At 39.0% G+C, this 26847-nt stretch overlaps 1 protein-coding gene across 8 annotated transcripts in view; it reads right to left on the bottom strand.

Moving 5' to 3' along the window:
* Window positions 1-26847, bottom strand: part of NFIB (nuclear factor I B) — a 241001-nt gene that overhangs the window by 210190 nt on the left and 3964 nt on the right. For all 8 annotated transcript variants that reach the window (XM_062208243.1, XM_062208245.1, XM_062208244.1 and 5 more), the window contains exon 2: window positions 23927-24458. In XM_062208243.1, the coding sequence (XP_062064227.1) occupies window positions 23927-24458 (532 nt within the window). The remainder of the gene's footprint in view (window positions 1-23926; window positions 24459-26847) is intronic.

Here is a 26847-nt window from a genome sequence, read left to right as displayed (position 1 = left end):
TTATCCCCTGTTTTAACATTTGCTCCTTCTACCCTACTGCAGATACAGTAATTTAACCATGTAGAATGAGGGTTAAGAAAGAGCTCCAAGAATCTGGAAAACATCATGCTGAGTGAATTAAGCTAGTCCCAAAGAGACAAATATCATTTGTTTTCCCTGTTCGGTGACAACTGAGCACCAAAGGGGAGACCTGTTAAGTGAAATGGACACTATAAGAAACAATGACCTGATCAGCTCTTGTCCTGACTCTAGATGTACAATGTAATACTTTATCCTTTTTAGTATTTGTTGTTGTTTTTGTTGTTGTTCTAGTACTAGTGGTTGAACTCTGTAATTAACACACAATTATTCTTAGGTGTTTAAATTTTAACTGAAAAGTGATCCCTGTTAAATTTAAGAGTGGAAAAAGAGAGGGAGGAGATGTACAATTTGGGACATGCTCAATTGGACTTGCCCCAAATGGTGGAGTTAGAAATGTGCCAGGGGATTCCAATACAATCCCATCAAGGTGGCATGTACCAATGCCATCTCACTAGTCCAAGTGATCAATTTCAGCTCACAATTGATGGCTCTGATAGGTCTAAGAGTCAAAGGGATCACACAAACAAGACAAGTGTCTGCTAATACTAACTGATAGAATCAAAAAGGGAGAGAAGGATCCAACATGGGAAGCGGGATACACAGCAGACTCATAGAATGGCAGATGTCCTAAACAATACTCTGGCTTCAGAATCAGCCCTTAAGGCATTCGGATCTGGCTGAAGAGCCCATGAGAGTATGGTAGGCATGGAAAGCCAAGATACCATGGAAAAGAAAAAAAAGAAGAAGACCTAAATGAAAGATCTCTGTGAGTGAGATCCCAGTGGAAAGAACGGGGCCATCAAAGAAGGAGGTACCTTTCTCTGAAGGGAGGAGAGAACTTCCACTTTGACTATGACCCTATCGGAATAAGATAAAAGTCAGTGAACTCTAAAGGCTTCCATAGCCCTGACAACTCATGACTAAAGCCTAGGGAGATTACTGACGCCATGAACAGGAGTGTCAAATTGTTAAGTCAGCAGCAGGAGTCACTGTGTACTTACATCCCATGTGGGATCTGTCCTTAATGTGTTGTCTAATGTGAAGTGATGCTATAACTAGTACTGAAACAGTATTTTTACACTTTGTGTTTCTGTGTGGGTACAAACTGATGAGGTCTTTACTAATTATATACTGAATCGATCTTCTGTATATAAAGATAATTGGAAATGAAAAAAAAAAAACCTGGTGTTAACTTGGAAATGGCATAGAAAATTAATTAATTTTTTTAAAAAAAATATTATGTAGGATCTCTGTCTTTAATGTGCTGTACACTGTTATTTAATGCTATAACTAGTACTCCAATGGTAGTTTTTTCACTTTGTGTTGCTATATGGGGCAAACTGTTGAAATCTTTACCTAATGTATACTAAACTGATCTTCTGTATATAAAGAGAATTGAAAATGAATCATGATGTGATTGGAAGGGGAAAGGGAGCGGGAAAGGGGAGGGTTGCGGGTGGGAGGGAAGTTATGGGAGGGGGGAAGCCATTGTAACCCATAAGCTGTACTTTGGAAATTTATATTCATTAAATAAAAGTTTAATAAATGCTGCCTGTAACCCTCGTGCAGTGCCTCACTCTCTCAGGAGGGAAGGGTCCGTTTTGCGCAAAACGTAAATAAACCGCCTCTTGCTGTTTGCCAAAAAAAAAAAATAAAAGTTTAATAAATGAAAAAAAAAAAAAAAGAAAGAGCTCCAAGAACAACTTGCAAGGGCTCAAACTTACACTGTATTATTCAACCATCCTGACTTTCGCGCTCTCATTCATGAACAGATGGCAATGTACCTACCTCACACAGTTACTGAAGATTAAAATGATGCCTAGTACACAACAAGAGTCCAGCAGTGTTAGCCAGACAGTTATACACTACTTGTGGTAGAAAATCTCCAGAGCTTAGCAAATTCTACCCACCTTGAGTTATCTACTGAGCACCACCTCACTACACAAGGCCTTTCCCAAGTCCTTAACTCATTTAGCCCTCACAAAAAGCTTTTAATGTTGGTATTATCTCCACTTTATACAAGAAATGGTGCCTCTGAGACTACAAAAACACTTGTAACTGTTATGGCTAAAAATGACAATAAAAAACCAACAACAGTGTTTTAGGTTCAGTACTCCTGATGCCCAACTCTTTGACACTGTTTCCACCGCTCCTTTCAGTAAGTCTCCTAGTCATGTCTTCCCACGACAGTATACCACTAGCCTGATGTGTTCACTGCAAAACTTGGAATAAATATGCTGATGTCTGAGAAGCTGGAGAAATCTTTTGGCAAACCCCAGTGTCAAATTCTAGCCTATTTGTTCCTTTAAACGCAATGATCATCACAAAGTCCAAGACTACTCACTACTGCTCTAAGCCACACTACAGTTCTTGGTTTTCTCACTTCTGAGTGAGATGGTGCTAATGTTGCTAAGACCCCAATGTAATTGCCCCAGGTAGGAGAATAGGAAGAGTCCAAAAATGGATTTTGACATGTTTCCAATTTCCTGCAAGAAAAGCTACATGCTACAACATGTCATGCAGCATGCTTGTTACTACCATATAAAACCTATAAAAATATTTTTGTCATACAAATGAAAAAATTATACTTGGTTCATAGGAATAATCTGTTCTCATGATCTCATTATTTTCTCAGAAACTGTCACAAGTTTTCATAAGTCATTTCCTTCTGATGTTTGTATAATAACCATCACCCTTTCACAAAGTATTTATTAAGCACTTAATGGCAATGCTTTTCTGTTAAGAATAAAAAAGCAAGATAATTCTTATTAAACTATGTTTTGCTACTGTAAAATCAGTAAGATGTCGGCAGGCGCCACGGCTCACTACACTAATCCTCTGCCTCTAGCACTGGTACTCTGGGTTCTAGTCCCGGTTAGAGCACCGGATTCTGTACTGGTTGCTCCTCTTCCAGTCCAGCTCTCTGCTGTGGCCCGGGAAGGCAGTGGAGGATGGCCAAGTGCTTGGGCCCTGCACCCCATGGGAGACCAGGAGGAAGCACCTGGCTCCTGGCTTTGGATCGGTGCAGTGCACAGGCCGTGGCAGCCATCTGGGGGGTGAACCAATGGAAGGAAGATTTTTATTTTTCTCTCTCTCTCTCACTGTCTAACTCTGCCTGTCAAAAAAAAAAAAAATCAGTAAGATGTCTATCTTTTCTATATTGTAATTCTAGTATTTGTCAGTGTCAGTAACTGATCACTGAATGACTAAACAGCTGGTGTGTAGACAGATGACTTGAAAATGCCATCATAAAGTGGCAAATTGGCAAAGATTTCTTTTTAAATTCCAATGATCATAATTTTGCTACACATGCATATCATAACTGATACCCAACAAAACCCACTGTACCCTCTTACAGAGAATAAGGGGAACAGAAGTATGAAAATGAGAAACCTGAATGTTGCCCTCTAGGAACTTAAATTCACTTGCTTTTTGGCTGAGAGGAACTGAGATTTTCACAGACTAAGTTCAAGTCTATCTTTAGGAGTTATGTTCCATACATGTAAAAGACTGACTTTTTAAAAAGTTTTTATTTATTTATTTTCATTTATTTTTAAGTCAGAGACAGAAACAGCGACAGAGAGATTTTCTATCTATTGGTTTACTCCCCAGATGCCTGCAACAGCCAGGGTTGACCAGGCTGAAGCTGAGAGTCTAGAACTCAAGCCAAGTCTCCCATGTGGCAGTGCCCCAGTACTTGAGCCATCACCTGTTGCTCCCCAGAGTGCTATCAGCAGGAATCAGAAGCAGAACCAAGACCTGACCCCAGGTACTTCAGTACATGATGTGGGCATCTCCATCAGCATCTTAACCACCAGGCCAAATGCCTATCCCTGAAAGCTGAATTAAAAGACCTATAATACAGCTATAGTCAGAGGATTACCAGACGACCAGAGTTTTCATTTTATATTTTTTCCTGTAGTAACCTACTAAAGAAACACCATTTTCTGGAAGAGGTGTCATTTGCAGAGAGCAAAATCTGTCAGGAAAATTCAGTATGCAAAGCTGGCATTATTATATCGTTGAGTGTGACACTATATCAGCCCATTGCTTTTAGCAACAAAAGCATGAATTTGCATCACATCAGATACTTTAGTCTGACAAAAAATGCATGTCATCAGACATAAGCCACATCTGATTTTTAAAATAATAACAATAGCTATGTAAACTGGACCCCAAACTGAACTTAAATCATTTCAATATATTTTTAAAGTATTATTGAAGAATATTCTGCTTCCCAGATGTTTAACTGCCTATAGAACTATCTTTTCAGAAACAAAACATTTTAAATTATTGATGTGAGAAATATAAATTGACATTTTTCATTCAAGAGCACAAATATAAACAATTAAAAAAGTAGACTTAGTTAAAAAGGTATTTTATAAAACATTTCTAAACAAAGTATATAGGATATACAATGAAATGTAAGAGCTAAAACAAACAAGAATAATGTAGAGATGAGAATTTAATAGTACTATCCAACAAAAAAAAGTGAGATAAATCAACAAAGTCATTCATTATCTAATATTTCAACATCTGGGTGAAAATTTCACATTAGATTGTTTTATTAGCCAACTTTTTGGACAAAACATCAAATTAATTACCAAACAATATTCTCATTGCCAAATAAAGTCCATGTCTATGAGATGATCTTGGTTATCGGTTTCATTTTGCTTTGTTTTCGTTACATAACCCATGAGAAAACTGCCTAAAACTCACCTCCTCTCTGTGACCTTTCCATTACAGTCCCTCAGGGTCTCCTCCCAGAAAGCTCAACTACTCTACCTATATATAGCAGCTGGGGAGCTGGGTAGTTAGTCCTACACTTGCCGCACTGTCTTTGGCATTTTTGTTTCTCCTGAACACTGCAAGTGACCACTGCCCTCTCTTTTCTGCTTTTAAATTACCTGGGTGGGGCCAACAGTGTTTTCACCATTTGTCTCCTAACTCTACTATTTCAAACAATGTTCACAACAGCCTCCTACTCCATACATGGATTTCTCAGTTGTTCTTCTCTTTCTTAAATGTTTTTCATATTTCCCCTGAAAGATACATTTGAATAAATGAATAGATGCTACTGGCTTTACTATATATTGTATGCAGAATCACAGGAAACAACAAAATAAGAAAAACTGATATGCCAAAAAATACATACATACACATTCAAGTGTATATACATACTTTGAAAAATCTAATGAATAATAACAAGATGAATGGCTACTGAGGAAAAGTTCCCAACATTTAAAATTTTTAGATACTTAAATTATCCATGAAATGATTTTATAAATGATGTAACATTTTAATGAATAAGACAAAGCAGTCAAAATTATTTTTCGGAGAATAATTTAACATATAATGCTGAGATATTTCTTCCACTTTTATTTTGTGGGACTATAACTCAGTGCAATTTGTGACAGGAAGGAAATACACACACACACATATATAAGAATATACATGTGTGAATACTTATATGTGTGTTTTATATATATATATACATGCATATATATATATATATATACATATATATATATTTAAATCAGGCCCATGAAAATATTTGGGATCTTAAAAGTCTCAGAGGGGCCAACATTGTGGCTTAGTAGGCTAAGCCTCTACCTGCGGCACCAGCATTCCGTACGAGTGCTGGTTCTAGTCCTAGCTGTTCCACTTCCCATCCAGCTCTCTGCTATGGCCTGGAAAAGCATTACAAGGTAGCCCCAGTGCTTCGGTTACTGCACCCCTGTGGGAGACACAGAAGAAGATCCCGGCTCCTGGTTTCAGATCAGCCCAGCTCCAGCTATTGCAGCCATTTGGGGAGTGAATCAGTGGATGGAAGACCTTTCTCTCTCTCTCTCCCTCTGTCTGTAACTCTACCTCTCAAATAAATAAATAAAATCTTTTTTAAAAAAGACTTGGATTCAGGGGCCTGTGCTGTGGTGCAGCAGGTTAAAGCCCCAGCTTGCAGCACTAGTATCCATCCCATATGGGCTCCGGTACGTCCCCGTTGGTCCACTTCCAATTCAGCTCCCTGCTAATGCACCTGGGAAAGCAGTAGAAGAAGATGACTCAATTCCTTGGACCCCTGCACCCACATGAGCGGCCCAGAGGAAGCTCGTGCTCCTGGCTTCAGATCAGATCTGCTCAGCTCCTGCCTTTGCAGCCACTTGGGGAGCAAACCAGTGGATGGAAGTCCTACTTCTCTCTCTACCTCTCTTTGTAACCCTGTCTTTCAAATAAATAAAATAAATCTTAGAAAAAAAGTCTTGGTTTATTAAAAAAATAAATGCCATTGTCTCAATTACTCCATGCCAGGCAACAGTTATAGGTATATTCAATTTTGTTTTTAATTATGCTATGTCTGGAATGTTTTATAAACCAAATGAAAAATCTTATGAAAAATGGATAGCAGTAAAGATTCTAACCCAAAAAAAATGTATGCAGGAATCCAACATATTTTTATGATCCTAGGAAAGATCTGTCTATTTATTTGAAAGGCAGAGAGATGAGACGAGACGAGAAAAGAGAAGAGAAGAGGAGTTGAGATCTGAAAGAGACAGAGAGAGAGAGCATCATTTGCTGGTTCAGTCCCCAAATGCCTGCAGAGCCAGGGTTGGGCCAGACACAAGCCAGGAGCCAGGAGCTCCATCTGGGTCCCCAACATAGGTGACAGGAACTCAAGTAGAGAGGCCATCATGCCCTGCCTCCTAAATACTTTAGTGGGAAGCTGGATCAGAAATACAGTGACCAGGACTGGAATTGAAACTCTGATATTGGGGGGAGGGGGAGTGGCGCCGTGGCTCACTTGATTAATCCTCCACCTGCGGCGCCGGCATCCCATATGGGCACCGGGTTCTAGTCCCGGTTACTCCTCTTCCAGTCCAGCTCTCTGCTGTGGCCCGGGAGGGCAGTGGAGGATGGGCCAAGACCTTGGGCCCTACACCCACATGGGAGACCCGGAGGAAGCTTCTGGCTCCTGGCTTTGGATTGGCGCATCTCCAGCCGTAGCGGCCATCTGGGGAGTGAACCAGCAGATGGAAGACTTCTCTCTCTGTCTCCACCTCTCTCTGTAACTCTGTCTTTCAAGTAAATAAAATAAACCTTTAAAAAAAAGAAAGAAAGAAACTCTGATATTGGATGCAGATGTCCCAAACAGCAGCTTAACTGGCTCTACCACAAAACCCACCCAGGCTATTTCTTTAAGTCATCAACAAGCACTGACATGAGCATTGTGATTTGCTGTGGTTGTATACTGTTCACTTTAGGGATAGATTCTGAAATATTACATAGCAACTACAGTATCTGAATTTTTGACACATAACTACAATATATGAAAATTTGCTAACTTTAACATTTTTACTCTCACTTTAGTCATAGCATTGTCCTTAAGTTTATGCTCTGCCCCACAAAAGGGAGACCAACAGAAGTGGTTAGCATTCACTCATTGAACAGTACTGAGCACCTACCAAGTGCAGGTGCTGTGCTGCTTGCTCACTCTTAAGTCAGAGCAATAGGTGCAAACGTTTTAATATGCACCTACAATATGACAGGAGTAGTCTTAAGCATTTCACAAATATTTCTTCATTTTACCCTTATAACTGCCAAATAAATTGTGTAACTACTCCAGAGTTCAGGAAACAGAATCTCAGAAAATATCATTAATTTACCCAACCACATAATGAATAACATAAAACAAATATTGAACCCCTCAGCATGATCGTGAATATGCTCTAGTGCTAATGCGGACACTAATCACATTTCCGAGCTTTATTTTCCTCATTCTTAAAATGTAAAGCATACATAAGGTAGGGATGACATTTCTAAGACAGCAACCAATCACTAGAGCAGACACAAAAGGAAAAAAACAAGGTCAGTAAAAGGCAGATTTTTTCCAGGATGTGAAAATCCTTTGTATTACTTTGGTAACAGTATTCTGAATTGCCCCAATTGTCCCATGTTTAGTTTAAACTAAACTAAAACTTAAAAAAAAAAAAAGATAATGTATATCCATTCATTCCACAAATTTGCATTATCTATTTTATTTTATTGTTAGTAACATTTCCACTGACTTTAGATTCTTACTTTTGCATACTATCCATCTTGTATTCATCTATTTTTCCATTTACAATTGTGCTTTAAAAACATGCTTACAAACTTTCCCCATAAATCATCAAACTAAGAATTAGCTACAACAAGTAGTTGATATTAACCTTTCTCTAATATTGCTAACACCTCTCCTTTAATTTATTAATCTGTGCATTTTAGGATGCCTTGATATTTATAAACACATTACAGGACACTCATAAAACAAATTACAGATAAATCTTTCATGTTATAAAAGAATTCTTACCTTAATGAAATATTCATTGAAAGTTTCTTGTTGAATTTGAATTCCCCTTGAGAATTTAATGTTTGGTTTTCTAAACTTAAACTAAGAAAAATGTCTTAGGAGAATTTCCTAAATAAAAGGAGATTTGTATGTTTGTTTTAAACTTTAAAATAAATGCACAAGATTCTCTCTAACAGAGATGAGAGCTGTATTCCACACAAAGGAAAATCGAGACATAGTAATTATCAAGCTAATCTGAAAATTGTAGACATCCGGAAGCCGAATTTAAACCAGTTCTTTATAACTAGCTCCTACCTTTTCTTTAAATATCTGACTTTCAGTTGAAAAAAAAAAAGATTTTTTTTTTACAATAATCGCAAACAGGACTTCTATGTTTCTAGAAATCTGGCAGTACATTTTTTATGGGTCCTTTCTGTTTTCCTACCACTATCAAATCCATGATATTAGTGGACTGTAATCTCAACAGTGTGTTTTTCATCCACTGAAAAACAGGACAGCAGTCATTCTCGTGAAGACTCTGGCTGCACACTGACTTCATTCGGCTACTTTCTATGAAAAAATACAAACTCTCCATGAGAAGGTACAAAAGACAAAATGGATTATTGAACCAATCTATTTCAACAAATCATAAATGATAATAAAGATATTTAATCATGAAAGTTTTTTTAAATGTTCCTTTTTAAAAAATGTTGCTGCTATGTTTTCACAAAATAACACTTTTCATTATGGATGCTTATTTTTGCCCCTGTAGCAGTAAAACTAACACAAACAAGCAAAGTGGCTTTGGGTCTCCCTTGGACTTAATATCCCAAATTGTAAATTGAGAGGATCTCTAGGGATCTCCCAGTGCTAAAGTTCTCAGTTAAAGCTCTCTTTCATTAAAGTGAGTTTTTTGCTTTTTTTTTTTTTTTTTTTTTTTAAATCTAGATTGAACTTAATGGTTTGACTACTGGACTTTGAATTGAGCAACATGAAAATGTTACTCAAGAGTCTGTTTACACATCTTCTATTTCTCTTTTATAAATAAAATATATTCAAGCATTAAGTTGAACAAGAATATGCTAAACTTTATTAAATATTGCTTAATAGAAAGGGAATTGTCTCTCTGCCAAGATAAGCAGAAGCCAAATTCCTAGGATGCCAAGGCTAAGAGGGATAGTGGATGTCCTCTAGTCCAATTCTCTCACCTGACAAATAAACTGAGTCACTGGGAGGCCCAGAGTCTCACAGGCACTTGCAACCAAGCGGTAGGGTAACCAGTGTTTTTCTCCTCCACTTCAGCAAGCTGTTTCAATCACTGCGTGGCATGGAGTGATTCTCTATGTCAGTAAACAAAGGAACAGAAGAAAGTAATTCCATTACCAGGTCCCTAAATAATTTAGAGCCTAATTTTTTCTTTTTCTTTTTCTTTTTTTTTTTTTTTAATGCAAAGACCTTATGTTCAGAAACTTACAGTTCAAAGTACATTAAGTAAAATCATGTCCATATGCGGGTATGTCTTCTCCCATATGCATCTTAAGAAAATAACCAAAAATAATAATAATTTATCATCAGCCCTTAGAAAACAAAAACTGAAATTAAAAGAAAGAATGGAGTAAATCTAAATTGTATATTTTCATTCCTTCCAAAAGGATTAAATAACAGAATCCTGAATGGTTTGTTTGTACTTTCCATGCAATATGTAGATTAACCATGAAATTCTGTTTGGGACACTTCGACATCTGTTTTCAGTGCATTACAATGAAATCTGGGGACTTGATACATACATTTGCTGTAATAAAACTGTCACTAATCAGTGTTTTCCAAAATATTGCCCATAACTATTACTATTCAGTAGTCTCATTTGCATGATCTAATATTGTTGCTACATCATGTTTTTCCCTGACAATGTGTTAGCTGGTCCCAGGCACATGATCTAAAATGGCTGCAAACCACTCAGTAATCTCAGCATTTCCATAACACTCTGTATATACACAAGCAAGCTGTCCTAGAGTTGGACTATTACTTCATCCTTCATGAGATATTCTCCCTGCATGTAGAACGCCCAAGGTCGAATTCACATCCTCTAGTGTGGAAGGCTCCACAACAATAAAGGAGCCCACGCTGAGGAGGAAATTCTGCCTCCTGGGACTTCTACAACAGGAGATGTAAACATAATCCTAACTCAGGAGTCCCTTCAACAAATCCATAATGGTGCTTTTTGCACAATGAATGCAAACTCTATCACTAGCTTAAACCATTTCTACAAACTGCACAGTAAGACTAAAATAGAACTTCATTTTGTTTAGGATCAATAAACAACTGCTTCAAAGAGAGATTCCAAGCTCATGAGGTCTTACTAACCTCCTGGATACTAGATTGAATAAAAGTTCTTATTTTACATTGCAGATATCTAGTGTACTGTGTATAAAACATGGATCTTGGGGCACAAATAATTCTGAAAGTCCAAACACAGTTTTCACCAAAAAAAAAATAATAATTTGTCTACCTACGCTGATTCTAAATAGATTCCCTATTTCAACAGTACTTACAACTACAGTCATGTTGCTCAACAGTCCAATATAATTTCATTGTGTCCTCCCATGAACTCATCTTAAACCTGAAATATGTCTCTATACACATGTTTTATATTATACCAATGTTGGATACAAAAAGCAGATTAATTGTAGGCCCTAATGCTGTGTTTGTTAGTACTAAGAAGTCATTCCAAATGTTCCAAAAGGGATTAATGCAATATAACAAGTCTATTTAATTATTGTAAGACCAGTGATCCTCATATTACTATAAGCTGCTTTTCCCTTATTTGGAGACTGTAAATAGAACAGAAATTATTACATGATAACTGTAAGTCGTATCCCAAAATACTGCTGTGTTACCATCAGGAAGGAAGGAGTATGTAGGCATATCTGAGAGGTTGTAAAAGACAACCTGCATGTAAGCACCCTGTATATGTTCCCATTTTAGGTTCAAATCAACTTAAATCTAAGGGTAAGCAAAGCTTTTCAAATGGATTTAGAAAGACAAAATACTCAATCCTTCTGCCATCAATAGTAATCTGGTTTATATATGTTAACAAAAAAACTGGGGGAGTATTTTGTTTCATGTACATGCTTCTTGATTTTTGTGCATGAAAAAAATAGCAACTCAACACCAGAATGTTCTCAAAAAGAACAGATTATTGAAAAGTATGTGCCAGAACCTAAATAAGCTAATCAATGCTCTGAGTGGGTTTTCTGCGCACCTTAGTTATCCTTTAACTATTTTTCAAGCAGTGAAATAACTTTTCCTATTAACTCCTGGCTAGAACTCCCAGGTGTCTGATAAACACTAGTATAAAGTACTTCACATAGGACTATGATGCTTTTTCACACTGCATCAATATGACGTGTGATTTAAGGTATTTCCCTCATAGAGACTGTGGCTATAGCTAATCTCTCTCCTCTCCAAGCCTGCTGTGCCGTGTGAGTAACAGGTGTAATCAGCTGGCCTTGGACAACCAAGCACACAATCAGGTCCCCTCATGGCTCTAGCGCCAGTGTTGGCTCCGCAACTACACATACCCACCAACCAGAGTCACCAACACAAACAGTGTGGTCCTATATCACCCTTTGGTAAGAAGAAATAAATGTTTCAACCATTTCCCATTTGGTTTCCCAATGTTCTTAGTAAAAGTGAAGTCACTGTAAGTAATAAACGCTAAGTTCCTTCCTCTAGAGTTCATTTAATTACTGAATTTTCTAAAACCCATAAAAAGAGAAATGGGAAAGTCTAACTTAAAGGAGAAGAGTTAAATGGCAATAAAATAAAAACAATTCGTGTATCCAATTAAACAATTTGAGGTTTTGACCCAACTATGGGTAATTTTTAAATAAGACACTTTCAGACTTAAAAGCCAGCAGCTTGCTCTTTTTAAAGAACAATCCAGCCTCGCCACATCATCATCACTTCTGTCCAACCAAATCTAAAACATAAGTGTAATTCTCCCAAATGTTGGCAATTAATTTTTTTGTACATGAAAGTTTTATGCTTTACTGGAGTGCAATGAACTACAAGTACTTCTAGGACACCCTTTATTCAACACCAAAATTAAGTCATTTATTTAGTGAGCCATTAACAAAATTATTTCATTTTTTTCCTTTCAAATACTCCCAGATTGATTAAGAAATTTATTCTCTGGTAAATTTGACACAGTCTTTATACAATGGCACAGTAATTGTAATTTAAACAGGGTTTCAAACAATACACAACTATCTAACTGCAGGTGCCTATTTGGAGTCTTCACTAACTGATAACTATATACATCCCTGTGATCAGACTTAAATTTTCTCTTTTGAATGCCTTATCACCTGAGATAAATATAAACTAAGCCATGTCTCCTTGCTTCAATACCAAATCACCCATTCTCTTTCTCTTCAGAATTGGATTATTTCCCCGGAAGTCTAGAATATGTTACATTCCTTCATATATAGTAATAATTCTAAACTCATTGCTATTACTTACATGAATTATTTCATTTAATCCAAAAAAAGGTCCCTGAAAAGTAGACATATCACCCCTCGTTTTACAAAGCACGTGGAACTGAAGTGACAAAGCTGATATAACGGCAGAACCAAGATGAGAACAAAATGTCCGATTGATTATATGTACACACTTTCTGTTATAGCCAGGATGCTGTGGTCTCCCAAGACTCATGTGTTGAATTCCTAATCCCCAGTATGATGGTATTCAGAGATGGAGACTTCAGGAGATAATTGGTGCCCTTATAACAAAGACCCCGAGGCACTCTCATGCTTGAGAGTGCCATGAGCCAATGCAGAACACAGAAAACTGCAGGGCGGATGCCGTGGCTCACTTGGTTAATCCTCTCATATGGGCACCAGGTTCTAGTCCCAGTTGCTCCTCTTCTAGTCCAGCTCTCTGCTGTGGCCCAGAAGGGCAGTGGAGGATGGCCCAAGTCTTTGGGCCCCTGCACCTGCATGGGAGACCAGGAAGAAGCACCTGGCTCCTGGCTTAGGATCGGCACAGCACCGGCCTAGGCGGCCATTTGGGGGTGAACCAAGGGAAGGAAGACCTTTCTCTCTGTCTCTCTCTCTCTCTCACTGTCTATAACTCTACCTGTCAAAAAAAAAAAAAAAAAAAAAAAAGACTGCAACCCAGGCCCTCAAAGACTCAACCCCACTAGCCCTGACCTCGAACTTTAGGCTCTAGAACTTTGAGAAACAAATGCTGGTATTTGCAAGCCATCCAGTTTATTGTAGTTTGTTATAACAGCCTGTGCTCTACTGAAAAGCAAAAGGCATGAACAAAGGAGGGCTGCTCAACTTTAAATGCAACCCAAAATTCAAAGGGTGGCCGAATATTTCAAATCACATGTTTTTTACTCTTCAATCTATAAAGAAGCCACCTTTCTCAATTCCTGCCCAGTTGAAGCCCCAGCTCTCTTTCTTTTTCCCCTAAGCGGTCTTCAATGTCCCTCAACACGCACATGCGTATCACACCCCAGCACCCTCCAATTATCCATGGTCTGGGAACTTAACTTCTCTACTCAACAGCTGAGGTCACTGGAAAATTCTTTCAAGGGGAGAACTGGGGCAGATGTCTGGGGGAAATGCTAGATGTCTTGAAATACTCAGGGGGCAGGTGCTGTCCTCACACCGCAGTCCCACTGCCACCCATTATGAACCCCCAGCCCCACGCATGCCCGATTCCAGGCTTCCATCACCACTGAGGAGATGAATGAGCTCAGTGGATGAGCAAAAGGCAAGAGAAGTATCTTTTACTCTAGTCTGGTTTCTATAGGAAAGCACAGGAAAACAGAGGCTGCTGACTGAAACGGGTTCGGTGCACTTCATTCCTTCTTCCTCCTCTGCCCCGGGATGCTGTATGATCAACATGATTCATTCTGAAAAGATCTGTGAGCATTCCTTGGTGGTGGGGAGGGGGGTGGAAAGAGTTTAAAACAACTCCTCTCAAAAAGAACAAAGAAAAAAAGGAAGAAAACCTCACCTGCTCTTTTCAGATATTTTTGTAAATGAAAATACAAAAACGAGTGCTTTTTCCAAGGTTCGAGTGCCCGTACCACATTGTCTCTCATCTGTCAGTGTATCCACACACACGTATAAACAGTATGCGACGTACAAGGAAGGAAATGCACATTCCAGCTGAAACTTCCTTTTTTCCCCTAATAACTTAAAAATAAGATGTAACAGCTTGGATTTTAAATATTTTATCTGGCAAATATAGGAAAAATCATGAACTATAATGTCATATTTGGCAAAGAAAAATTTGGTAGGATAAAAATATCTGTGTTTTAACATTTTAGAAGGCATTTCCAATATTTTAAAAATAAAATGATTTCACTGCTTCAGAAGAGAGGAGCGGAGGTAAAATCCTCTATTTTTGTATATGAGGTTTTCATGAGGAGTAGAAAAAATAATTTTATGTTCATTAAAATAAATAGTTAATTTTATATTCTGGCAAAGGTCCCCACAGAAATAAAACCTCCATATTTACTAGTGGTTCTCTACTATGTCATGAAAATTACCTATTTAATTCACAAAGAGTAGGCTTCCCTTAAAATGACAGTACACAGAAGATGGTATACATACATTGCAACATTATCCCCATGCACACTTAACACTGTTGCTTTGATCCTACATGTTTAGTATACAGATCTTCCCAGTACTGGGCAAAGATTTATAGGGTGAAGTGTAAAAGTCAGTTGCTTTAAGACTTACACATTAGTGACCAAAAGCATAATGAAATGTACCATTTTTACCAAGTATAATGACAATAAAATATTTTAGCCAAAAATGTTGAAAAGTAATTACTAGGGCAGCCATAAGTACAAAGCTGAAAAGTCAATCTCACAAGAGTGGGGTAATAGAAACTGTGATAGGCATCATCATATCACACAGAAACTGGAAATCTAAGCAGAAAAACTGCAAACCCCTCGAAACGCCAGAATACATCCCGACCTCCTGTAGCAAGAAGGGCTGCAAACTTGTCCCCATCACCGTCAGCAAACAGAAGAAAAGTCCCTTCTCCAGCCAGACCATGTCAAACAGAAGACGTAGTCCGGAATCCACTGGTGAGTAACGGTAAGGGCTGGGGCCTTTTTGTCAGCTATTACCATAAAAGAATAAGAGGAAACAGTGACATTACTACACAATAGAAAGGTCAAACAGCTTGCAGCCATTTCATGACCCAGACAAGACAAGGTCAAGGGATTCAGGTAGCAACTTCACCAGGGCATAAGTTACAGCACAAATGAATTGTTTTAACACATCAGCTTTGGTCAATTAAACCTAACAAGGCAAGTTGCATCACGTAGCAGGGTTCCTGACACCAAGGCCAGAAGCTGAGAGAGACCTCATAAAACAAGGCTTTTAACATAGCATAGCAAATTTAAGGTAATCCATCCAGAAACTGCAGATGTCAGAATAATAAAATACAAGTTGTCCTAAGTAGGAACATTTTTCACACTTTAGAATTCACTAATAGAGGGGTATAGACTTCATTTTGACACACTGATGTTATTAACATAGGCATAAATGTAATCCCCTACTTACACGAATAACAGAATGCACCCCACTTCAAGTAACTTTTTCTTAACATCTGTGCTTATGATTAGATTTTTGTCTGGGACCCCACCACTCCCGGTTAACACTAATACATATCTCCATGCATTTTTTTTTTCAATGTTGAGTTGAAAAAAATCAGACTTTAGAAAAAAAAACTTCACCTTCATCCAACATCACAATATTCATTGGTGTCATTTAATACTAACTGATGCTTGCTAAATACTTTCTGTACTTTTATGGGGGAGATAGGTGTAGTTTAAGAATTCAATTTATCAAATTGCCTATTTTGAGCAATGGAGTTGATGCTAACAAGAATTTTAAAACTGCATATACTTAGCATTAAGAAACTTTTTTTCAAAGGCAATTGCTATTTTATTTTGTACTTGTTTAAGCAGATTCCATTTTCAACTGATTTGTGCTTCATCAATAACTTACTGCATACCCCAAGCTGCCTTAAAATGGGATTCTGAAAATATACAACCTCCAGGCAACTTTCAGCCAGTAAAATTACTGCATCCATCACCCCCTATTTTCAATTATATAGTCTTTAGTCAGAGTTCTTTAATTTGTCTGTGATTCATCCCGGCTGTCCTGTTTAAGCTGTCAGCATAAACAGAGAGAATCTGTACATCTAAGTGTTTTATTATAAACAATGTATTTATGCACATGAGTAGTTTGCTTCCCCCTTCAAAGAACACTGCCTCGTTTAAATTTTGAGGATTTTTTGGTTATGTGTGGCCTTCAATTCAGCCTCAAGGTCTTTCCACCTCGTTGGTTAATTGGTAGCATTTCTTCCAACTTTCTGAATAATATAACAACCCAAAAGCCAACCATTCAAGTCCTATTAGTCTCCCATCCTGTAATGTTCAGTCTAATACAAGCTAATCCCACAGGCTTCCTCCTTACTCCACGCACTCAGTTTTCACAAGTTCTCTGCAGTTTGATGATTTACTCTCTTTGCCAAATCCTAACAACTGAACTCAGTTAAATTCACCACATCATGTCATTAGCGTTCAAGGAGCTAAGAATTTACCTGAGAAGGAGGCGACGCACCACACTGCCACAGAAAAGGGAGCAAAATCAAGAGGAAGGGCCTCTTCTTGCTGCGCTTGGCACTGAGGCTCAGTGCTGTACTAACTCGAGTTTCCGATCGCATAACCACTGGTCCTTGAGATTTCTAAAGTTATTCCTCCTCCCCAAGGATGCAAGGGGAAAAGCTGGAAAACCTGCTCTGAAAGTTATATAGGCTAATCATTTGCTCCACTGTAGCATTTACACCGAAAAACCCCTCAAGTATGGCAAGTTCATCAACATCAAAACTAGAAAATGCTGGTCCTGCGCAAACCGAAGAGCAACACTTTGCCAGAAGCTGGTTTCAGAACAAGGCATCAGCACTGCTTTTCCTCAAAATGTTCAGATATTTAAAAATCGCCTGTTTAATGAGTGCTTCCTATGTTCTTTCCAATCCGCAAATCTTAAGCTTCAAAGTGTGAATTATTCCTTTGATTGTGCAGCCAGTAATCACGCAAGTCATCATGATGACAGAAAACTACCTGTGATGATGAAACGAAAACTAACTCATCTCCGTTTTGAAGAATTATAGAGACTTCTGACTCAGCCTCCCATCGGCTCCTTCCCTGCTCAGGTGCTAGGACTCTAACGGGTCAGCAGAGACAAAGAGGGTGAGAGTGTCATTAAAAAGGGTTTTTGGTTTTTAAGCTTACTGGTCTAGCACCGGAGAAACTTAGGAGGAGAAAGACGATACTAAACTGGATATCTTGGATTGTTGCTTCAAATTAAGAGTGCCAAATTCAAAAGGAAAAAGTTAATGGAGGATTCAAGCTTTAATTTCCTTCTAGCAGCTCCAGCCTAATTTCCAAGTTTAGGGGAAAACAACTGAACAAATTAAAAAAAAAAAAAAAAGTCTACCAAATCTACAAATCTATCCTGCCTCTCTGGATGCATGCACCTCTTATCGACCACTTTAGAAAACAGACGGAACCAGACCAGGGACAATCGGCTGCCCCTTTCTACGGCCCCTGTGAAGCTCTGCAGCTCCAGACTCAGGCGCTGTAACCGTGTCCATCACAGAGGCATCCTTCAGGAAACCGAGTCGTCAGCTCCGTCCCTGCAGAGCTCAGCTCCTGCAAGCTGCCATTGCTCCTGAACAATGAATACGATCTCACACATACAGAATTATTTGGGGTGATTGTATCACATGACAGACACTGGATATGCAATCTGCAAATTGAAACGCACAGTCCACATTAATATTTTTTGGATTACAAAATGTGCAGTGACATGTAAGTGGAGGGAGGGGATGGATAAGGGAGGATGCCTCATGCCCTCAGTAGGACTCTACCAACTTTCGCTGCCCCTAGAAAGTGAACTAGGCAGTGTTATTTAAAATTTTTTTGTGAAAAATCATAATTGATATCACAAATTCATATTCTCCCTCTCTCTCCCTCCCTTCTCACCCTCTCTTCCCTTTGAAAAGAAATTGAGATCAGATTAAGAGCAATGCAGGAGCTTAGTTTGCCATATCAGAACACAGATGCCAAGCCTCTCCAGCTGGCAACTGGGGCCTCAGAGTTTAACTCTTGAACTGTCTGGCAAAGCTCTCTTGTGTCAGGGACATCACGGCAGAGAGGGTGAGCTTGTGGTCCTGTAGAGTGTGCTTTTTTTCTTATCAGTGAGAAAACTGCTAAGTATCTTATCTTACAATATATGTTCCCACAAAGGTCTCATTACATCTAGGAGCAAGACATGCCAGTAAGAGCCCTTCTTTATCTTGTGAATTCTGTATGCACCAGAATGCAAACAAATGTGCACTAGAGTTCATGAGTTCAGCCAAGGACAGGAGACTAGCTGGGAAGACTTAACAGCGTTCCCCTCAATCAAATATGCGCATGCACACACACATGCACACACACACACACTTTATGCTCTCTGAGGCTTTCACAATGCAAGCTCACCAAATCATCCTACATAGCAGCCTCATCTGAACAAATTATGAAAGCTTATTTTCCCTGTAATGAGAAATACCTGCAAATGAAGTGAAATTTATTAAAATGTTAAAATGCACTGTCAACTGTCAAACAATTATCTACTTAAGCTTTTCATAAAGAAATAATTGTTACCCAAAAGAATTCTGGAACTCAGTAACTGAAGGAGGGAAACAATTCTTAGCATTAGCTTCCTCACTAATGATACGTGACAACCAGGAAGGATTCTATTTCAAAAACAATAATAATGATTACAACCTCCCTTGTAAACAAGTCACATTTTTCACAACTTCAAAACATACTTCAATCATTGTAATATTTAACAATCAAACAACAAAAGCTACCATTCAACGACAGATCATACTTTCAAGGGTTCCACAAAGTTAAAGTAAACGATGTTTTCATGCTAGCAATGAGGTTTTCCGGACTCTCTTTAGCACTCCAAAGCATGTTAAAGAAGAGTGCAAAGTACAGTGCAAAAATCAGTTAGGCTGACTTGGTTTAAACTCTAATCTGTTAAACTCATAGCAATAGTTACCATCTCTTGAGATCTTTAAACTTCTTGCTGTGCTATGACACATCTCTCTCTCTCTCTCTCTTTCGCTCGCTCACTCGCTCGCTCTCCAAAACACTTCCCAGCCTCAGAGAAAGACCAGTCCCCCAGCACCCCCGCCTCTTTCCCCCTTCAGACAGGACACAGTCTGGTGACTCAAGGCATCCCATAGGCCAGACTTCCTTCTGTGCAGCCCTTTGGGTAGAACTGCTAATCCTTCTTATTAATTAACGAGATAATGGTGGTTAACCGGAAAGGAATATTAATGCTAACTATCTAGGAAACTTCAACCAAAATCATTTGAGCCTTTGGGTTGGTTTTTGCCAGCATGAAGAATTGTGCAGAGACTTTGGCAACATTTGGATGCAGGACTGAGAAATTCAGCAATGGCCGATTTGTAGCAGACCTTAACACACAGGTATCCTCATTAAGGTTTCCTTCCTTTTCACACTTAACTACTATGCATTACTGGCTAGAGGGAAAAGTAAGTCCCCTCAACATGTTACCATAAAATTTGAAGTGTGGAAACTGAGGGAACTAGAGATTACATGAGGAACAAGTAGTGAGTGATGTGATTGAAAGCAACAGTCAGTCACAATGAATGCATTACATGTGCCTACACTCAGTGTGTCCTCTACACACTTATTATAGCATACTCTGCATCCTATGGGACACATACACCCCAGGAAGGTGTGGTGTGCAAAGCTTGCCTGATTTGGGGGTTGTTCTGTTTTGCTTTGCTTTCAGGAATGCAACAACAAAGACAATATGGGGAATAGGTACCACCTGCCCAGAATCATTGGACATCTTTAATATCTTTAGGAAAATGGAGACTGCTTTAGAGCTATTTCCCTGTCACAATCTTTTTATTTAAAAAAAAAAAAAACTTGAAAAAGGAAAGGTTTTGTATTAGCTAAGGTTTGCTGCAGCAAACAAGCGAGCAGCTTTCATTCAGGGATTGTCAAAAACTTTCCAGTGTGCCCACTGCAATGCGGATGCCAACCAACGAATCAAAGGCATTCAGCAACTAGACAAAGAGGGTCTGATGCCAACCTCGGTGCCACTGGCAACCATTATTGGCATCAAACACAGTGTCTGCCTTTTTTTTTCCCCCTCGCCTGGCACTTCACAAACAAAATGGCGGTTCTTGTAGCAACGAAACAGCCGAAGCGCAGCCCTCTGAATCAATAACATCAAATGATTTTATGGATTGAAACACAGATAGTCCCAAATGATGTGTACCTTTTAGGTAAAGTGGGGAAGGGGGCATATAATCCTAATAAACAACTGTATTGAACATGACCCTTTGCTAACTCGAAGAAATAGTAAAATGGACTGAATTGCGGTCAACCAGACTATATGCACAGAAGAAGCTGAATAACAAAGAGATTTCACTTTAAAGAAAATACTGCCCTGTGATGCAAAAGTCTGATGAACTATATATCAAAAATGATTTCAAAATGCATAAATTTTCTCCAAAACCATATCAGATGCAGATGTAGCACTACAGCTTGTGTCAAAGCTCTAGTAACTCTTTCCACATTTCAGAAAAGATGAGGCTGCTGGGCATGAAGAAGAAAAAAAATGTGGGTTGAACCAAAAAAGAAAGAGGGAAAAGGAAAAGCACAGAAGTTGGTCAACAATGGGACTTTATTACGTGTTGGTCTTTATTTCATCCTCCAGAAGAGATGCAATACGTGATCTTGTATAAATAACCAAAGGGACTATTGACATTTGTAGATCTGGAAATTGTCAATATATTGTAACATCACTCCACACTGCAATGCGGATGCCAACTAACAAATCACAGGCATCCTGAGCTAAACAAAGAGGGTCTGATGCCAATCCTGGTGCCAGTGGCAACCATCTTTGGCATTCTCTCTGTTCTTTCTCATGTTTTTCTCCCAGTCGTTCAGAAGTGGAGAGAAAGAATTTAAAAAAAAAAAGAAAAGGAGGGAAAGGTAATTTCGTTGCTCATTCTGTGGCACACATTACATTTTTTCTTTTCTAATATTTCTTTCATCTTTTTCTTTATATTTCTTTACCTGATTTATAAAATAGACTTAAGTGTATTTTCATGTACTTAGAGGAGAAATAAAAAGTCACAATGTGAGACATGCAGTCCTCTGACTGACCACAGACTTATCTCTTAAAATCTGCTTTCTTTAATCAATCACACTGAAAAAATGACATAGTTAACCTACACTTGACAAAGAAAAAGAAATTTTTTTGAGAAGAAAAAAAAAAGACAAGAGCATCCAATGTGAGTTTTTCAAAGAAAAAGTCAGCAGATGTTAAAGAAGAGATGCCACAGTGCCAGGTAGCAGAGGAGACAAATTAGACACACGGGGTCACATAATGAAAGGTTCTCACAAGGGAGGTTTTTGAAACAACAGCAAAATCCATGTTTTATCTGAAAATATGCTCTCCAAGAGTTGCTTAAAACTTTATGACTATCTGGACCAATAGTGCAATGCAGAAGGCATTTCTGCATTTTTTTCTCTTTTCAATCTATCTTCACAAATCCAAAAGATACGTTCTTTATTGTCAGTTCATCAAAACTAAGAGAGTTGGCTGCCTGCCCTGGGAGTAAACATGCATGCATGTGCACCTCAAGGACTAGCCTTTAAGCAAGGTAAAAACATGAGCAGCAGTGAGGCGGCTGCAATCCTCCTTACCTACACTAAAAAGTTACAGGACCCTCTTTCTAAAACTTCACTTCCACCCTTGACCTCCACAACACACTTACAACACATTTATAGTCAATCCAACACTTATACACAGCCCACCTTGAACTGTCACCTCCTAGACATCTGTCAATCAAATGAAGTGTCATGTGTTAATGAGCTCTTATTTTAAGATGCATGGGACAAAAATATGTTTTCCCCAAACCATCATGACTTGGACTTCAATGTCCAAAAGCATGAAATAATAAAGGCAATCTCTCAATTTTTAAGAAAATATAATTTGTCCAAATAGGCGATGCCCAACTCTATTATTTAAAGTCAGACTAAAAAACTGAAAATTGCATTTAGGCATATCTCTAACACTGTATCAGCGAACATCAAAACAAAGAGCTTGTAGGAAATACCTCAGTTTCTGAGTCAAAAGAGTAATTTTGATACTTTATTTTTGGGGTGTTAATAAAGTTCACCGCAATTGATTAAATCCCACATTTATATAACAAACATCAGATAACCGTCTGCCACCTGGTTATTTGCAGGCCATTTTCCCTCCCACCAGGCCAAGTTCGGAAATGACCCGCCATCTGTGGCAGCTCAAACTTCAGGCCACTTTGGTATGCTGCTTTGTTAAATGATGTTTTACTACGAACTTTTACTAAAGCAAGGATATCTATATTCTAATGCACTCACTTGAAGAAGAGAAATTCCCACCTACTTAAGGAAAACATATTAAAAAACAAAAACATTAAATGCTTCATGAACTCAACAACATCACCTACTTTGAATTATTCAAGCAACACTTATATCACTCTAGTTATTGACTATTTTAAAACATAGGTTTGGTATGCGGTTCCTGCATGCTTTCTGAGATTCATTTTAAACCAGTGTAACCAGTCCACTTTCTCTTTTTATCCTGTAAGGTTTTGTAAGGAGAGCTGCACCTTTCCTCCTCGATAAGTTTTGTGAATTTACATTCAAGTAAAATAACAATAGTAAGTGTTACCAGGTCACTCTCAGAAAATAGTATACATTATCTAAACAAGAACTACATTCCACTCAATCGACAGTGAATATTGCACAGTCAAAAGTGTTGACAGAAATATTAAATCAGTCTACCTCTACATAGACTTTCTGATATTAGCTGTATTAAGTAAGCATTTTGTAATAGCAAATATTAATTCTATTTTCAGGGCAATGAAACCACATTCGTGAACCAAGTTCATCCACCTCATTAGTTAAGAGGCTAACACAAAGATTATTAAAAGCAGTTTGACTCTTCATAAATAAAGTTACATTTTTCAAATCGGGAAAAGATGACAAGATGCAGGAAATACAGCCTCGCACACAAAGTGAAGCACAATGAAATATATCCTTCTGACTAGCTTGTGCCTTTGAATAAAGTATATTATTTCAAAGACACTGGAAAATGCATCTCTTTGTGGTCATTTCTTTGAAGCACCCAAGCCTATCCAGGTATGACAGCTCCAGTATCTACATCCATGGCTCACATGTGGCCATGGACATGTGAGTGGAAGTGGGCAGCACAGCACTCTACCTAGGGAGGGTGAAGGAGAACTAGGGGCCTCGAGGACCACGTAAGCCAAGCCAGATATTCCACATACGGAGGTTTGCGGACAGGGTTTGCCGTGCTAGAAGAAAGAACAATCTGCTCCTACCTTGCTCCTGCACGTAGTATGCCAAAAACAAATCAAGCTCCTTAACTGATACTGTGATGTGATGTGGCTGGACACAAAGTGCTGGGTTTGTGCAATGTGGGGATTTCATGAGCCGCTCTCCATCGGTACTTTCCAAGGGGATGCCTTTGAACAGGATCACCATGACTAGATCCAGACGCCAGACTTTGTCTGCCTGCCGCAGGCAGTCGATTCTCCTAATCTTACCCTTCTGGTCGGGATTGGATAAGACACAGCACGGGTGCTTCTTGCCAGTAACGGTGAGCACAAAGTCCTCTCGGTACTCCTGGCGGATATCTTTGCGCAGTTTGGCCAGGAGCCTGGATGCCCACTTCTGTTTGATTTCAGGCTTTTCACTGAGAAGCTCATCTTTGACTGCTCTTTCTTCGTCCTTCGACATTCGCTTCTCATGCTTTTTAAAGTACTTGCGTTTTCGAGCCTGTAGGTTGAACCAAGTATAGGCGATTGCACGGACATGTGGAAGAAGTGCCTCGATGAATGGGTGAAATTCATCCTGTGGAAGAGGAAGGGGGGCAGAGAAGATGTGCACAGTCAGTTTAATTTTAAAAGCTCAGGAAACAAGACCCCTCTCCATTCACAAGTAAGTACAAAAAGTTACGCATGGAAATCACATTCACTTCTCATTTAAAATGATGAAAACAGAAGGACAAGAAGTAAATAAGGTATGCCAAGCTGCCCCCTTTCCACCAAAACCACAGGTCGATTCTCCCTCCTGCAAAGAAAATAAGGCTTAGATTTTGTATTTTCACTCTGGCCCCATCCCCCTCATTCCCACCCGAATGCCATGCACTGTACATTCTTTAAGATATATGCAACCAAGGTGCCTGGCACCTAATGCAATGTTTAAATATTTGATTGACTAACTAACACTAAGCAGTACCATTTTACAAAGAACACAGTGAGGTTTTTTTTTTTTTTTTTTTAATCGGAGCAGAGCTGTTCAGAAGGCAGGAGCGATGCCATAGTTCATTTCTCTTCTCTGTGGCACAGAAACACAAAGCATATAGATGCTCAGTGTAATGCCACACAGTTCCCGCTTTTGGAGCATGCTCTCAGCAAGAGGCTGCTGGTGGCACAAAGAGCATGCGCCATTAAACTTGATCCATTTTCTTATCAAACGTCCAACATTCCAACACTGAAACAGCACCATTCCAAGAGTGGTAACTAGAGAAACCGGTATACAGTGAGAGAAAGTGGGCAAAGGACAGAGCTTGTCGTATCAGTGTCCTGAACAGAAGGTTTCCAGACTATGAGCAGTGCATTCTCTCCCTGCACCACCAACACACACACACACACACACACACACTCGTGCTCGCTCACAGACGCACATGCATGTGTGTGCATGCGCGCACACACACACACTTGCATTTTTTTTTTTTTAGAGAGAAGTTTTTAAAGCTAAGAACAAAAATGAAATGAATGCTCTTCCAGCAGCTTCCTAGAGAATATGAAGCCCCACAGAGTCGGTTAATTTGTTAACCGATCACATGCGTATGGCAATTCTTCTAAACCCCTTAAAAATCAATCGGAGGTGAACAATGAAAAATGGCAACTTGGCACCAACTTTACATTCTTTGTGTCTCTGCATGTGGTGGCAGGGTGACACCAGGAGCGCGCTGCTGGTCAGCAACGTTACTGCTTTTGTGGAATCCATTCGGTGTTATTTGCCATATATGATGAATTCTCAAGACAGGACCGTAGGTGAACACAGATCCGGACGTGCTTGTGGATCCGCACACAGATAGACTCTGCAGCACCCATCTTTCAAATCAAGTTGTTTACCTTTATGCCTCTGGCTTTTTTCCTGCTTGTTTCCCGCAAGCCTCTCTCTAGGGAGGGGGCAGTGAGGAAGGGTAGATCCTCTTTACCTACAGACCCTTCAGGCTCTTCCCTAACATACTCAGTGTGTCATTATTCGCTGGGGTAGGTAAAACCTGTCTTCGAAGCCTAGGCCTCTTGCTGTTCAGAGAAAGCGCTTAATGTCCCATGCATGCACACTGGGTGAACGCAGCAGCCAAGATCTGAAGTGAAAGGGAACTTCCACTGTGACCACTTTCTGATCACATTGCCCATACTGTCATCCCAAATCCAAAAGAACTTTCCCTAACTGATGGCATCCCAAGTTACAAGTTAATACACTTGTGTCAGTCACCCTGAACTATAGGGAAGAAATTTCTGTAACCAGCAAACTGCCTACTTCAGTTAGGTTGAGGTAAAAAAAATACAACTAATGCCATTCGAATAAGGAAGGTGTCCCAAAAATTCCATATAGCCAGGAAGGCATTTTTAAGATGAAGTTTAAGATTTGAATGAAAAAGACTACAACATGTTAGTCATCTGCTGTTCAGATATGGAAGAGGTATATGTCCCATTCAATCAATAACGTAGTTATCAAGTACTCTAACACACTGCTGTAAAGCATTCCTACAGCAGACTAAGTATGAACCAAAATTTTATAACAATACAGAATGCACAAGATTACATCACAGCATGAGGCATAACCAAATGCCATAGAGGAAATCATTAAACCGATCAGTAGTTTCCAGCAGAGATTTGAACAATTCAGTTACTATGCGAGCACATTAAACTAGGCCATGGAAAGAGTTAAACCACAATCTGTTCTTTGTGTGGGAAGGCAGCCCTGCTCACAGCAACCACAGCCCATGATAAGACCTCCCTATCTCCACACACTTTCTGATGCCATGCTTTTAGCTTTCACTGTTAACTACAAAAACTTTGCTTATCCCCCTTCAAAATATATGCAAAAGGAAAGCCTGCTCAAGGAAATGTGGACTTAAATGTGCTTGGGGAACTCACTTCCTATAATCTGACTTTTACTATGATTTATTGATATGACTAAAAAACATGCATATATGCACTCA

Source organism: Lepus europaeus, chromosome 12 (assembly GCF_033115175.1).
Source record: "Lepus europaeus isolate LE1 chromosome 12, mLepTim1.pri, whole genome shotgun sequence".
Classification (NCBI taxonomy): domain Eukaryota; kingdom Metazoa; phylum Chordata; class Mammalia; order Lagomorpha; family Leporidae; genus Lepus; species Lepus europaeus.
This window is presented reverse-complemented; position numbering and strand designations above follow the sequence as displayed.